Source organism: Aythya fuligula, chromosome 2 (assembly GCF_009819795.1).
Source record: "Aythya fuligula isolate bAytFul2 chromosome 2, bAytFul2.pri, whole genome shotgun sequence".
NCBI lineage: Eukaryota > Metazoa > Chordata > Aves > Anseriformes > Anatidae > Aythya > Aythya fuligula.
The window spans coordinates 15,304,761-15,320,081 of record NC_045560.1 but is presented as its reverse complement, the minus strand read 5'-3'; the positions used below and the strand labels follow the sequence as shown (position 1 = coordinate 15,320,081).

Below are 15,321 nucleotides of genomic sequence, written 5' to 3'. Positions count from 1 at the left end.
GCATATGGGGACATGCAAAAGTTACCCGGTGATCAGATGTTTATTTTCAGAGCACTCAGAATTTGATTTCAGAGCATCAGCTGAGCTGTGGTTACACCTATGAATGTGTTTTCAGTTTGCAGCCTTGGGGGTGGGGAGAAGAATAACTAAAAAGGGGATAAGCTACATTGCACGTCATATGGAATATCACAGGGTGAGAGTGTGCATATGGATGATTTCCATGGAGTAAGCGAGGTGCTTGAAGGTCACACCACAGTAATTTATCTAGCTGCCTAGTGAGGCAAGTTAAAAAAAACCTTCCTGGAAAGAATAAGTTACAGTAGGCAGAGGAACTGCTTAGCTTAGACACTTCGCCTGAGATAGTGTTCAAAGAGTAAAAGCTGGGAAAAAATCTATTTGTCAGTAAGTCCCCCAGTAAGTACATACAAATATGTACATGTATATATATATATATTGCAATCCAAAACTTGCAAGCAGCAGGGGAATCATATTAAATTTGCTCACAAAATTAGTACACAAAAAACTCTGTAAGAGTTATGTACCAGTCTATACACTGTTTTTACAGCCACTTTAGCTATACCAGTTTAGAAACCGTTATGGAAAAAGCAGTATAGCCCCTACTACAAACTGCTGACACTAGCAAGGTTTATTTCTGCAAATGTACTGACATAAGGCATCTTTATACTAGAATAAATGTATCCCCCTGTGTGTGCTGAATTGTTTTAACTATACACAAACAAATCCCTAATTGAAGTCATTAAACCAGTACAAAAATCAGTGCATGAAGACTAGGCTTTAGAAGACAAAGATTCAAGTCTCAAGGAGCACACAAGTATTGCTAATAAAAAAATATATATGTAAAAACTTAGAAAGTAAAAATGTAATAGGCAACAGGGGTACCCTGATTGCCTGGGAAATTTGAGACTGGATCTTGGTAGTAAGTTTAAGTTTAGTTTGGGGGAGAGCTATTTGTGTGGGAAAGGCTGAAGAGCACTGGTTTCTTGAATAATGACATGCTATGATGGGAAGAATGAGAAGCAATTTGGGCACTATTAGCTACACTGTTCAAGAGTAATAAGGAACTTGAAAATGATGTCAGAGAGATGAGATAAAGAAGACTATTATACTGTCTGAAGGCCATCATCTAGGATAGCTGTGGAGCATAAATGAAAATGAAAACCAGTAAGGAACATAATACAATATGCTTGTGGTATTTTATGTTTGAGATGTTAGCAGGTGCAAGACTATTGGGCATCAGCGAACAATCTTCACTTGCTCCCCAGCTCCCTGTGGTCCTGCATCTATCGTGTACACCTACATTATATAGCACATATTCTTTATATAATAAACAAAACAAAACAAACAAACAAACAAAAAAAGAAGATTTCTGAAATGCATTAGAATGATGTTAGACTATATAGACTGGCTAGAATGTGTACCTGCTTTAACTGTTTGCCATCTGGAATACATGGAGATGAATCTAAATTTTCTGCTACAAATGCATGTAAGGAAGTTTTGGATTTGAGCCCAGATATAAATATACAAATAAATAAAGGTTATAGAATTGTGACACAAGTCTCAGGGTTTTGTGGGAATGACAAAAAATAAAAAAATAAACAGTCAGCAATCAGAACATATGCCTTCCGTGCTAAAACATCTTATGCTTCTGTCTCCAAAACAGATTATGGAAATGGCCGTGAAACAGAAAAAAAAAAAAAAAAAAAAAAAAAAAAAAAAGATTTTATTTAAGAGCCACCTTTGCATATTTTTCCAGACTTAACTAAAGCTACTCAAATGGAGCAACAGCCTAGCATTTCCTATAAGAAGGGTTTTTAGCATGGGAGACGTAAGCCTCCCATTTTGCATCTGGCAAAGTTGAGTGATCACTATGGAAATAGGCAGCGCAGTCTACATTTCTGCATGGTGATCAAGCTAAAGCTTTTCTAAATTGCTGATCTGCTTCCCTTGTTACAGATGAATACATCAGACGAGAGTCGGCAGAAGTTGCCTGGCTTAATGACAGATTGGCACAAGATTCTACACCGAGACAAACTTCGATTCTTACCAATGCACTTAGCAATTTGTCCCAAACCTTCACTGTTATGAGCTCAGATTCTGGAGCACAAATTATAAGTTCCATATGGTGATTCATGAATTGAGGGGACAATAAGGATTGAAGCTGAATTTTCTACTGTACAGTAAATTTCTCTGCAAGCACCTGAAATCCATTGTTACAAAAGTGACTACTAATTTGTATAGGGCCATAAATGTATGTCCTAGCTTTCAAGCACTGTTAGCCCTGCACAAGTGAGTCTGCTGTTTTAATTGTCTTCGGTGGAACTGTTTATGTGAATATGATGAGGAAAAATTTAGAATTTGGCTGAGAGAGCATTTCTCAAAGCTTGAGGCAGAATAATCGCGTGTGTGTGAACAGACCTCTCAGTTTTCCCTAGGTGCCTGGTTTCCAACTGAAAAAAGGAGTGTATTAAAAATAAATAAATAAATAAATATGTATATATATATATATATATATATATATATATATATATATATATGTATCTTCTTTTCCCATATGAAAAGCAGTGGGGAGCAGCCCAACATAGGGCTGAGTTGTGCGGGCAGTGTGGCTGCTCCCAGCTGCAGTGGGGTGCTTCAACCCCTCTTCCACGCTATAGTCCTAACGTGCTGTGTCTGCACATGGAGGCAGCCCACAGGGCAAATGTGCAGTGGAGCTTGAGCTGGTGGGAACGTAAGGAAGGGATTGTCCCAGGCTCCCATTCAGTGTTAGGCATCTGCATTTAGGGGAGGCATGGGGCCACTACAGCTCCACATCAATGTGGAAGGCAGCAGACAAGTGCCCTAGTTTCTCCTGTACAACAGCTGGTTATTGTACTTCTGGGATATGCATAGTTTCCTCTGGAAGAAATCACCACGTCAAATGGGTGTCTCTTCCATATATGCATATATTTTCTCAATGGTCCTTTTGAGCCATCTAAATCCTTCATTTTATAGCATTACGTAAAATATTTGTAATGTTATTAACATGCAAGATAAGTCTAAATAAGGACAATCATTTTCTGTTTAAATGTATTTTGATCACACAGTTCACAACCAGCTTTGTGGCTCACAGTTTCACAGTACCTTATGTGTGAGAAATGATCAGAAATTTTATTTTTTGAGGTTATGATTTTAAAAACCTTTGATATTGCCCATGAAAATCAATTTCCTCTGTGGAAGTTTAGGACTTGGGAAGGGGGGTTATGCTCACATTTTTGTGAATTTGTACAGAAAAAATAAAATGACCTATGCACCCAGAAAGTTGGCAGGTGAGTTATTAAACCACTCTCAAATCTCCTTCAGGAAGTTCATTAAAACTCTATTTGGAAATGACCAGGTGCTTGCTTCCCACAGTGCAAGAGGAAAATCTGTCACCCTGTTTAAAAAATTGTTTGGTTACTTGGGATAAAGAAATAATCATTATACCAAGCCGTGTGGTTTTGTGATGGAAAACTGTGGCTTGGTGAGAAAAGTGCCAAGGTCAATGCAATGAAAGACCCACAGTGAACTCAGACCTGATTTCAGAAGTCAGTGGTGGATGGAGGCCAGAACAAAATCTTTTCTGTGGTTCTCTTTGAAAACACTTTTTTTTTTTTTTTTTTTTTAGGATTCTGGATAAAAATAACTCTTTAGATTGAGAGTTTTTAGCTTGAAAGAAAATATCTTTAGAAAAGATTTTTATATATTTTATGAGGATTTCTAATGCTGACAAAATTACCTTGTTTGACACTGGATCCTGACCTAAATACTACGGCCAAGTCAACTAACAGGAAAATAGTAGGGCTAAGCCTTTTTCATTCTTTATACTGCCAAACCACTGCCTCTTGCAATCAGGATTGATTACAAACACCCAATTAAGAGGCATTTGGAACATGATCTGAACACTAATCCTGTCTCCTTTTCTCTTTATACCTAATTATCAGCCTTAAGATGGGTATTAGCGCTTTAATTAGTAGATTTACTTTAGGAACTTCTACATAAACTAACAAATCTATACTATAAGTATAAATGTACGTACGTATGCACAATCTTAGAGATGTGCACGTAATATATACGTCTGTATCCAAGTTGTTCTGTATGACACATAAGTCTAGACATATACATGTGAGTGCTAGTGTATCCTGTTTTCAGACATAATTTCATTCTTTGGAAATACTACAAAAGAAAATAATTGAATTTGGTTTTACATCAGCTCTCTCTCTGTGTCATAATTATCAATGTTATAGCTTGCAATAAACTATAATTAAGAAACTAATTTTCAGCAACACGTAGGTTTTTGTTTTAATTAGATTAGCACGGGGGAGGGGAGTGAAGATGAGAGTGGGGTGGGGTTGACTGAAAGCATATTGAATGTTCCATGGTGTTAATGCCAACGATTCTGGGTTTCAGTTTAGAAAGTACTCAGCCCTCTGTTCTGAATTTGTTTCTGTGTCTGCAGAAAGGCTGAAGGATGAGGCTCATGGGAATCCATATCTGACCCTTAGATTTTTTCCTGTCTGAAGGGCATCTGGTTTTAGCACAGCAAGACAGCGTTTTCCCCACAGTTCACTTAACTGTCCGGATTAATATAAACACCTGCATCAAACTGTTGTTATAATTACACTGTGCTATATAAAGGGACCCTAATCAAGGCTCTACAGTGCCAGGCATGTACTGATGCCCACAGAGTATAAAACAGGCTCTGCATCCAGCATCTCCATTCCTAACACATACAAACACAGACATCTAGTGATGACCAGGTAGTTTGGTCATGGTTTCCCTAAAAAAATTTCCTGAGAAAACTCAAACCCAAACCACCACTCTGAAAGAAAGAATTGTTAGCCAGGTTACAATAGAGACTTTCAGAATCTATTTATTATACTGTGTAATCAGAAAAACAATTTAATTTCCAACTTCTTTCAACTCTTATTTGGTATCAAAAGCACAATAAAATAGCAGAACTATTTTTAGATACTTGCATCTGATACATGTATGGAAATACACACTGAATCCTGTAGCAGAGGCCAAATACTATGATTCAGAACCTTTAAGTTAAGGAAAAGTATTATCCATGTGCACACATGTGTAAGCAATAACATACTCTGACTACACTGCAACAAGTTTTATTTGCTTCCCTGATCTTGAGTACGCTCTGGCCTAGTTTTTTTCCTTGGCACCATTTACCACAGCCTTCCACAGAGTATCAGATAGTGGTGGTCACCAACAGCACACTAGGTGAGAAAGCCTTTCATGTACTTTAAATGAAATAGAGAAATGCTCTAGGAGTGCACCCCAGAAACATGAGATATTATACGCCCCTCAAGTCCACTGCAGCAATTCTCAACCTAAATTCCACCAAAAATGCTTTTTTCTTGTTGTGTGGACCAGAATGAAGGATGATCACCTCCATCCCCTCAGTAATCCCAAATAATCTTTTAGTAGCCCCAAGCAGCTAGATGTTCCTATTGAAGGAGAGGTTTCTGAGACAGAAAAAGGGGGTGGAGAAACCTCCCCTTCGGCCCTGGTGCAGCCTTACCAGTAAGTCAGTGCTTCTCATCCTTCTCATGGCCACATCTAGCCTGACTTCGGCAGGAAGGCAGGCATATGCCAGCCTCCTGTGGTGAGGTGCTTGGTGGGGTGGTTCAAGGTATGTGGGATGGGTGATTTAGCTCATTCAAATCAAAAGACACACACGGACATGGGCATTACTCCAGCTGCCCTCAGCAGATGATGAGGGGACATTCAGACCTTTCTTACGTACCTTGTCCTGAGGCAAATGGCTAAAAGTCCAGCCCTGATGCCCAGAGGAGCAGGGCCAGGTTGTTAAAGTTGTATTTCTTGTTGAAAGCTCAGAGGCCTTAATTCATTCAGGCTTCTCTACCATGCTCAACCATGGTCAAATATTGTTCCTATCTCTCACAGGCCCAAAGTAATCTGCTCCTTTGCTGTCTCTGCTGCTTAGCTGGTGTTGTCAGCTCACTGCAGTCACCTCACTGCCTACCAAGCTCAACAGCAGCTGAGGAGAGAAAACTCTGATTATCGTTTGACATCAGCATGACTAATGCAGTTATAAAAGTCTTACAGGGCCAGTGTTCCACCTTTCTTCACAGCCAGAAAGAACAGGATACAGCTCTGCAAAAGTGGAGGACAAAATTCCCACTGCTTTCAATGATAACAAGACAGTATGGGGTCCAGACCTTGCATTGCTGCTGAGATGACCTTTGTACAGTTTTTGGGAGCAATTCAGGGCTGGAAAGCCCTGAGCCAAGCCCCAGGCACAGCTCCAGGCAGTCAGAAAGCAGCTATAATGTGTGCAGCCCTTAGTAGTTCAAAGGACCCTTCTGACACATGAGGCTTGACGGCAGCCCAGCTGTGCCCTTCGCGCACAGGTCTCCTAGGACATTACTGCATTGCCACAGCATCTCAGTGCCACCTGGGGCTCAAACTGCCTCTGCACAAGAGAAATACCAACCACAAAATCTGCAGAAAGCAGCCTTTGCCGTGTGGAGGAATGGGAACCAGGATTTAGACAAAAGTAAATGAAAGCTTAAACTTTGCAGAAACTAAAGAAAGGCTGAGCCATGCCTTGCCTTGCTCCTGTTTATTTTACCAGCCTCAGTTTGTTATACCTACAGATTTACAGCATAAATCCATTGACATTATTTAGAAATACAATGGATGGATGAATTTCTAACATCATTAAGGGCTACAGAAGTTCTGCGGGGCTACAGTTGCACTCAGTATGTCTGGCTGGCCATGTTTTTTTTCCAAACTCAAGGGTCTGGAGGAACTGCTTTCTTCTACATAAACAAACATACGTATTTTTTTGCTCTGCATTTTATAACTGACGGCAATTTCTATACAGCCCTAATCTCATCGGTGTAACTAATCCTTGGTAAACACAATATAAAGAATAATTACCTATGACATCTCTCCTATGACTGAAATGTTCCCAAAATGGGCCAATTTTTCCACACAAATTGATTTGACAGCATTGTGTATACACTCTATAATCGTCGCGTAAGGATGATATTTATTCTATACATCTGTAAATGATGGCCCATAAAACAATTGTGCCGTGTGGTATGTCTATGAAAACCTTGTAAAACAATACAGTCAAGTCTGGCAACAAAGTCAATTATTTGTCAGTAAGAAAACCACTTTTGGGCTTTCTCTGCCCAGCTCTCCACCTTTCTTAAGCCCTTTTCTTCTGAAGCTTCACATTCATTTTCTTAATGTTTTTAACCTAGTGTCTGTGAAATTTTTATTGCTCCCTAGATAATGACATCTGATCTGAATGTAACCACACACCTCTTTGCTCAGCAACATTTGTCACAAACCATTATAAATTATCATGCTGATAGTGTGCATTGCTGGGAAACCGGAAAAGTTCCATAAATTCAAAGTACTGTATCAGTGACATTCTTGTTTATTTTCTAGGTATAAAGTTTTACTGGATTCAAGATGGCTACATTTACACAGTAGGATACTTCAGCAACACGAGACTTGTACAGCTTGCACCGAGTGCTGAAAAGCATTTACCACATGCAACAAACATCGCAGCATTTTAACTAATATGTAGCCATATGTTTTGTCTCTTCTATTCATTTTTACCATGTTCCTGACTAAAACAAATGCATGGATATTATCGGAGCTTGCTTGAGAAAAGGCAAAACAGCAAACAGAAACTGGTTTTCCCTTAAAGTAAACCATAACTTCTGTTTCTTTACCTCCTAAAGAGGAGGCATAACATTCATTAAAGTTAAAAGTTAAAAAGAGACTGTGTATTTTTTCATTACATATTAATATTCTTGATAACAATCTGTGGTTGACATGATTGTATGTTTCCCGTTGAGACCCAGTATTTCCATTATGCTGTTGCAGTAGTTCTGACTAGAAGATTTTTTGTTAGATGAACATAGCTTGTGTGAACATATTTTTAATAATTTGCATATCTTTATTCTTCAAAACTGTGAAAGTTGAGTCCCTTGGACTGTCTCCAGAAAAACAGGATTTTTCACCATGTTTGCTTGAAAGAACTCAAATGATCATCAGAAAATCATACATATATGAATTTTATTAGGAGTCATTTGAGAAATACTTATCCATTAAAGCACAACATAATAAGTAGGTAAATCAAGTGCATATTTTTAAAACGAATCCCAGACCCTAACATACAAAGATACTCACTGCAAACAGCTTCAGTACTGCTAACACTTAGATTTGCTTCTTTTGATTCTCCTCAGAGAATCAACCTTTCACCAGTTTTACATTTCAATGTGCCTAGACCTCTATATAGAGTGATATTTACAAAAGTTAGGTAAGGCCTCCTGATTTTCTTGTTGGCACTACAGAAAAAGATGGTAACCTTTCCAAAGTCATACTGTTTCCCCCCTTGGGCTCAGGGGTTCTTCTTATTAAAGTTATTTCCAACTCTAACTAAGGTATGCAATGCAATGAACAGCATTATAAAGCGAATTTTGGGAGCCAGGCCAAAAAGCTAATCTTCTCTTCTAGTCCACTTTAATTGTATGGGGCATTTTTTGTTCCCAGACATGAATTCCCCTATCTCTCATTTTCTATCTGCATTTCATATTTAAGTGCTTATTAATTTCCAGTGATAAACCTTTCAATAAGCTAGTGTGTAACCTAAATTGCACATTTCTAGATTGCACACTGAGTTGATAATAAATGAAGAATATTAGGAAATCAAAATGCACTTAGCTACAAACCCAAAAAATCTTGTGATAGGTTTTATTGCATTAATCTCCATTTGTATGCAATATTTGGTATGAGGAATGTGAATTTTGTAAGTAGACAGTAAAATCTGAAACCACAGAGCTTGTTGACAAATTCCTGTTGCTGAAATCATTTTCTGTTATTCTGGTCCTAAGGTTCTTGGCACAAACACAATCCCTCTCAAGTTAAAAAGAGCAATTTTAAATATAAGTGAAGTAGCAGCTGAGTAATTTATCATAGTCTAGAAGATTTGCATTTCAGCATAAACCAAACGACGGTAAAGTCATCACCATCACACACTGCAAAGACAATGCAAACAACCCTGTTTAGAGACTTCCTTCCACCCACTACCATCTCATTACTGCGCTGGGCCCCCTTTCAGACGAAGAAATAATGCAAGGGGGAGAGTGGACAATGAATATTGAGAAGGGAGCGATGAAGGGAGGGAGTCAATCTCTTCCCTGGACTGAGTTCAGCTCAATCTGGCACTGTTTAGCACAACACTATGCCACAAAGATTACTTGTTCCTTAAATAATTGTATGCTGTACACCACTTTACTGCTGTCAAAGACCATGTTGGTTTTATAGCGTTGGAAAAACATGTATTCTAGCAAGGAACAAAAAGGGGTTGACACTGAAATATGCTTGATTTAATTTCCTAATTTCTGTCTAAAAGACAAAGAGAGAGAGACACACAGACATTTTTAAGCATTAGCACTGTCCCACAGAAAGAAAGTAAAATCTGTATCAAGAAGGCACGGGGAAGTGAATCATTGCCTGAGTTCAGCAAATTAAAAATTAAAGAACGGGAAGTGAGCGTGTGAACATATGGTGTGAATATGAGCCACAGCTCCAACACCACAATAAAAATTCATTTTAACAAAGAGTCAGTTTAGTTTTATGAGCATAGGGTTTTCCTGCATTATCACTTGACTGTGGTACTGAAATGCTGATATATAAGAAATTACAAAAAACAACAACAAAGTGGCTAAGCACCACCACACTGCATGATTAAAGAACTTCATTTTAAGAGAAATCAATAATTATGATCTAAGTAATCTATTTATTAAATAATAGGAACAAAGGCAGGCATGGTAAAAATTAAGTGCTTGAGTACAGACCCTCTCTAAGTCCAGCACTCTAACCTCACAGTCTATTACTACCACTCCTGATGATGCTAAGCACCACTGTACAGTACCAGAGCCTGTAAAATACTGAATACTCACATGAAATGTCAAGCACCAATGGCAACTGAGTTTAATCTCTCTCTGACATGCAGAGAAAATCTTAGCTGGTAGCATTAATAAACAATGAGTCTCTCTCGCAGTTATCAGAAGGGGGTTAAAAACCCATGATACTCAAATTTTTAAATACTGAATCATTAAAATATTTTCTTCATGAAATAAGTATTTAGAGGGTGTAGTGAAGAGGGGAGTGATCTGACCACGTGTTGTCTTGTGCAAACTATGTGGTTTCCAATCAAAGACCTGGGGAAAAGTGGTGAACAGTGTTCTGGGAGGCTCTTACTCCCCTTCCCACTCTTGGAAATAGATGGTCAATATAAGTCAGTGGGAATATAAGCACAGAGGAGCACAGGAGCCTTGTTTTTTCCTCTTCCTTCTCTCAGAGCACTACAGGAGAGTAGGAGGAGGGAAAAGAAGAGCTACTGGCTATAAATCAGCAGCAAGGGGAGAAAGAGAGAAATAATGTCTATGGACCTGCAGTCCGCTGCACTGTAATGGGTGAGAGTAAATGCCAGACTAATCCTGCGTTAAACAGAGCCGGCAAATTACAAGGTGCCCGTTTCAGCCACAGGCTGCCAGTAGCTGTGGGGACGCAAAACGACGGAGAACCGCTCTTTAACACTTTAGAGCCACGTTCAAAAAAAAAAAAAAAAAAAAAAAAAAAGCAAGCAGGCAAACGAACGGTGCTCGGCGTTGCGTAAAGCGCAACCCGCGACCTCAACATCCTGCCTCTCCCCACCCCGGGGAGGCCGAAATCCAACCCGCATCCCCCGGAGCAAAAGTTGCCGAGCCTCCCTTCAGCCTCCCCTCGCCCCACGGAGGAAGCTCCGCTGGGAGGCTCCGGCAGAAGGGAGGCTGCAGCCGGCGGCGGGGCGAGCCCCGTGGAGGCCGGGGGAGCCCCCCGGAAGCCGGGGGAGCCCCGCGGAGGCCGGGGGAGCCCCGCGGAGGCCGGAGGAGGCCCGTGGAGGCCGGAGTTGCCCCTCGGAGGCCGGCAGGTGGCGCCGTGGCGCTCCGGAGCGCGGCGCCCGCACTTACTTGCAGTCGCGATCCTCCAGGTCGAAGTGGGGGTTGAAGTTGATCATGATCCTCTGGTAGGGCTCCGGGGCCTGGATCAGCCACTCGCACTTCTGGCTGGGGTGGTAGGACTGAGGGTAGCCCGGAGAGGTGAGGTACCCGGGGTTTAGTATTTTGATGGTGTCGCCACATTTGTCTGCAGTGGGAACGAAAGAGATTTGGCTTTTTTTACGGTTGCCCCCAGGCGAGCACCCTGCACGGCAGCCTTCTTCTAGCAGACTTTTACCGCGTGCTTACAGGAAGGCTGTGTTTTCTGAAGGACAGGGGCCTGACACTCTTTGCCCACCCGTAAACCCACCAGCAAGGAGCAGAGGATTCCCCTGCTCCTCAACTTCTAAAAGCTCCCACAAGGAAACAGTGCCCCATACAGTGTTCAATCCTTGCCTCCTCACAGCAGTGCTAGTGCTGCCCCAGAAGGGTGTCAGAGCCTCAATTATCCCCCCAACTATAATCTGCTTAAGTATGAAGTTTTAAGGGAAGCTGGGGCTGGGGAAGCTAAAAGGCTGCCATTTGACCCCCTGTCCAGCTCCGCGAGAAGCCTGGTCTGTGTCACTGACCACTGGGATTGTCTTGGTGGATCCCTGCTCACTTGCAGCAGACCCTCCCGTTGTTTTATCAGTCCATAAATCTAGGCAGTTCGAAACTATCTGTGCTCTTCAAACCCAGGCTGGCAGAGAACAAAGTGGTTTTAGTGAAGCAGAAATCATCCACTATTTATTCCTTCAAGGAAGTTTGTTCATGCTTGGAGACTGCATCAAAGTAATGGAGCAGAACAACATCCTTTCCTCTTCCCTCTGTTCCTCCCTCCCTCCCTCCCCCCAGCAACAACAAAGGTTTATTTCTAATAACAAAATAGTTGCCAAAGTTTTCAGAATCACCAAGTGTGACTGTGAAATGTGGCATGCTGCACCTTGGTCCTTTGGCCAGTGTTGTCAAGGTTGCATTTTAAGGCTTGTGCGAAAAATAAAAAGAAACAAGAAACCCAATCTACGTGGTCACTCGCTTCACTGTCCAGTGCAGATTTGTGTTTTCACTTCATTACTACTATGGTTTTCTATATACAAATCTTTGGGGAGGAAAAACTTTCCCCACACACTAATTGTTTACTTTTGAGCAATAAATATGATGGTAAATTACAGACAGGAAGACTGCACTAATAAGTGAGCCTATACATCGCTACATCCCCAAAATGGTACATAGGGACTGCAATGCTATATCTAATACTCTCCCTGTGAAAGCAAAATGGCACTTTGCTCTCAGCATGAATTTATAAATGTAAGGGATTTTATTGTAGGAAAACCAGGTCAAATGGAAATGAATGAAGAAGTATACATCAAAAATGCATAAAGCTACACACTGTATAGATATTATTTGCTGTAAATTAAGAGGGAAGGAGATGATCCGTACTCAGCTGTGTGGTCCACAATCAGATATTGCTAAGCATGTTGCTGGGAATGGCTATCTTCTTTATTTCTGCTTTGCCTTTAAAAAACAGACTGTTTTCCTGTAACCAGAACAAAAGGCGCTGCAGCTCAAAGCTCAAAAGCTGTCACTGGTGATCTTGCTAATCCGCTGTCTGGGGCTCTCAGGGAATCTTGCCTTTTCCTCCCTGTGTAAGCACACTCGGAAAGTGATCCTGTCTCATTAAGCCCACTCCAGCCCTGCAAACAACATGGCAGAGTCTGGCATCTGTTAAATGCCTGAAATAAAGCAGTGCTGCTTCTAGTCACTTGACAGAGTCACTTCAGAGGACACTAAGGTGGACTTGCTACCACCAGCGCTCCTTAATCTGCGACTTCTGGGAAAGTGACAGTGTAATAAGATAATGCGGTCTGCTAGACTCCCTGGCTCTGTGCAATCTCTCTCACACTTGATTAAGAAGAGCAGTTTCTAATGACTTTGGACCATTAGCTCTAAATAAGGTTAATGAATTAATTTAGCAGACACTAGTGCTGGACATAGGTGAAGGTGGCATCAGTGGGTCTGGGAGGTTACGGAGGAGGCTGATGGCCTGGATGACACCAGCAGGGCCACCACGTTAACTGCTCATACTGGAGGCTTCTGCCCAGCACCCTGCCCCACTCCCCTTCCAAAGGGAAGAAATGAACAACAGGAACGCAGAACGCCCCTCTCCTGCCCCTCATAGGGTGCAGGGCTTGGGGCACTCCTGGATGATGTAGGACCAGTGGGTGGCTGCCCGTGCCCCCCACCTGCCTGGGGTGAGTGAAGCGCTCCCGGAGCATCCCCGTGCCCGGCTCGGCGCGCGGCTCTGACGCCTTCACTCCCGTGCCACGGCGCTGGGGGAGGCAGCTCGTCCTGATTAAATTAAGCAGCCTCCTCAAAACATATTGGGAAAGAGATTAACTTCCATCATAAAACACGCAATTTTAATACTCTCTCTTACACGACACTCCACTTGCGGTCTCTTATTAAAACAATATACCAGCCTAAGTGGAGGGTGCTCTCTTCTTTTAATTACTTTGATTGAAAACCCAGTCAGGCAAAAGTAAATATTTGATAATTAGTTAATAATAATTGCACAGGATCTGCCGGGAAAGCAAAACTCACACGAGCTGTTTCATGTGCGAGAGCTAAACGTCAAGCAGTCTTACAATTAGACCGTCTTTAAAAATGCATCATGCAGTAAAAGATTCACGGTGCCCAGGCATTGTGCAGGCAATGCCTGCAAAGCGCGGTGCTTTTAATTAGTTGTGTTTTCGAGGACTGCCAGATAGTAAACTAAGCTACATCAGTCATGTGTTACGGGATTTCTCTCTGAGACGAGAGTCTTGAGCCTTCGCAGAGAGGCTCAGCTTCTCTCTTGGCACCGTGCAAGTTGCACGTAAACTGCAGACTTCGCAAAGGGGTAGGCGAGAGGGCTCGCCGTCTGAGGAGTGCCCGCAGGTACACATACAGCTAGTAGCAGGCACGGTACTCTGAAATACTACGCTTTGGAGAAAAAAAAGAAAGGGGGAAGAAAGAGCCTTCCTTTCTAAATGCTCATTATCTCTCAGATATCGGAGGCGAGACTTATTTAATTGCCTATGGGAGGAACCACTATGAAGGTAATTGGCCGTCCTGAGCTTGCGAGAACGAGCACCGCGCTTGATACGACGACCCCAAAGAGCGGAAAATAAAGTCGGCGGCCGTACCCGGCCGGGGGGGCACCGGGGCTCGGACCCCGCCGACTCCGACCTCGGGCACAAAGTTCCCCGCTACCGGGCGCGGGTCGGGGCCGGCCCCGGGGCCGCCGGGCCCCGTCGCCAGCCCTCGGTTCCCCAGGCTGAGACCCGAAGTCGTCCCCCCCCCGTGGCACTTACCGCTTCGCGGAGCCCTGGCGAGGGTGAAGGTGAGGGCTGCGCAGTGCAGGAAAAGTCCCCAATCCATTTTCCCTTCCGAGAGCAGGGAGAGGATGAATGATAATAACAATAACAATAACAATAAAAAAAAAAAAAAAAGCCCTCCACGCACAACTCTTCCTAGGTCTTAAATCCTTCGGCCGGAGCGAGGAGCAGAAAGCACGGTCCGCAAGGGCAGTCCCCAGGGCAGAGGGAGGCTGGCTTCTCTTTCCGTGCCTCAAGTCGCCCGCATCCTGTCATTCAGCTCCGGCTCCCTCTCCCTTTCCCCACACTTGTTCCTTCTCCAGGCGCCGCTGCCCCTGCCATTCCCAGCGAGACTACAAAGCCAAATGAAAGCGAATGGATATAAAAAAAAAAAAAAAAAGGAAAAAAAAAAAAACAAACAAACACACAAACAAGACAGACAAAAATCCCGGCGGCTCCTGCTTGCACCTCGGGGCGGGCTCCGGGGAGTGCTCTGCGGAGGGGAGAGAAGGAGAGGAGAGCGGCGGTGAACGGGGACGGGCGCCGGAGTTTGGCAAAGTGCGGCCCCCCCCGCCTGCCCCGCTCCCCGATGCGGCGCCGCCGCGGCTCCCCGGGGGTCGGCGGTGCCCGGCGGTGCCCGGAGGCTGGGGCTGGGGCTGGGGCCGGCCCCGCACTCACCTGCCCCGGTGGGGAGCGAGCGGGCGGGCGCGGCGCTGCCGCGGGGAGTCCCGGCCGGCCGGGGAAGGGGGAAGCGGCCGGGCGGCTCCTGCTCGCAGCCTGAGGAAGAGGAGCGCAACTCAGCGGCAATAAGAGAGGCCGAGGAGCCGCCGTCTCCCAAGCCCCAGTCCCCTCCTCCTCCCCGCCCTCCTTCTCCTCCTCCTCCTCCTTCTCCTTCTCCTCCTCAG

The 15,321-nt window shown here is 43.4% G+C and overlaps 1 protein-coding gene across 4 annotated transcripts in view; it reads right to left on the bottom strand.

The window, feature by feature from the left end:
• Window positions 1-14,793, bottom strand: part of NRP1 (neuropilin 1) — a 111,750-nt gene extending 96,957 nt beyond the window's left edge. For all 4 annotated transcript variants that reach the window (XM_032181597.1, XM_032181598.1, XM_032181599.1 and 1 more), the window contains exons 1-2: window positions 14,414-14,793; window positions 11,055-11,229 (exon numbers count right to left, since the gene is read on the bottom strand). In XM_032181597.1, coding sequence (XP_032037488.1) covers window positions 11,055-11,229; window positions 14,414-14,480 — 242 coding nt within the window. In that variant the 5' untranslated portion in view covers window positions 14,481-14,793. The remainder of the gene's footprint in view (window positions 1-11,054; window positions 11,230-14,413) is intronic.
• Between the last annotated feature and the right edge of the window lie 528 nt (window positions 14,794-15,321).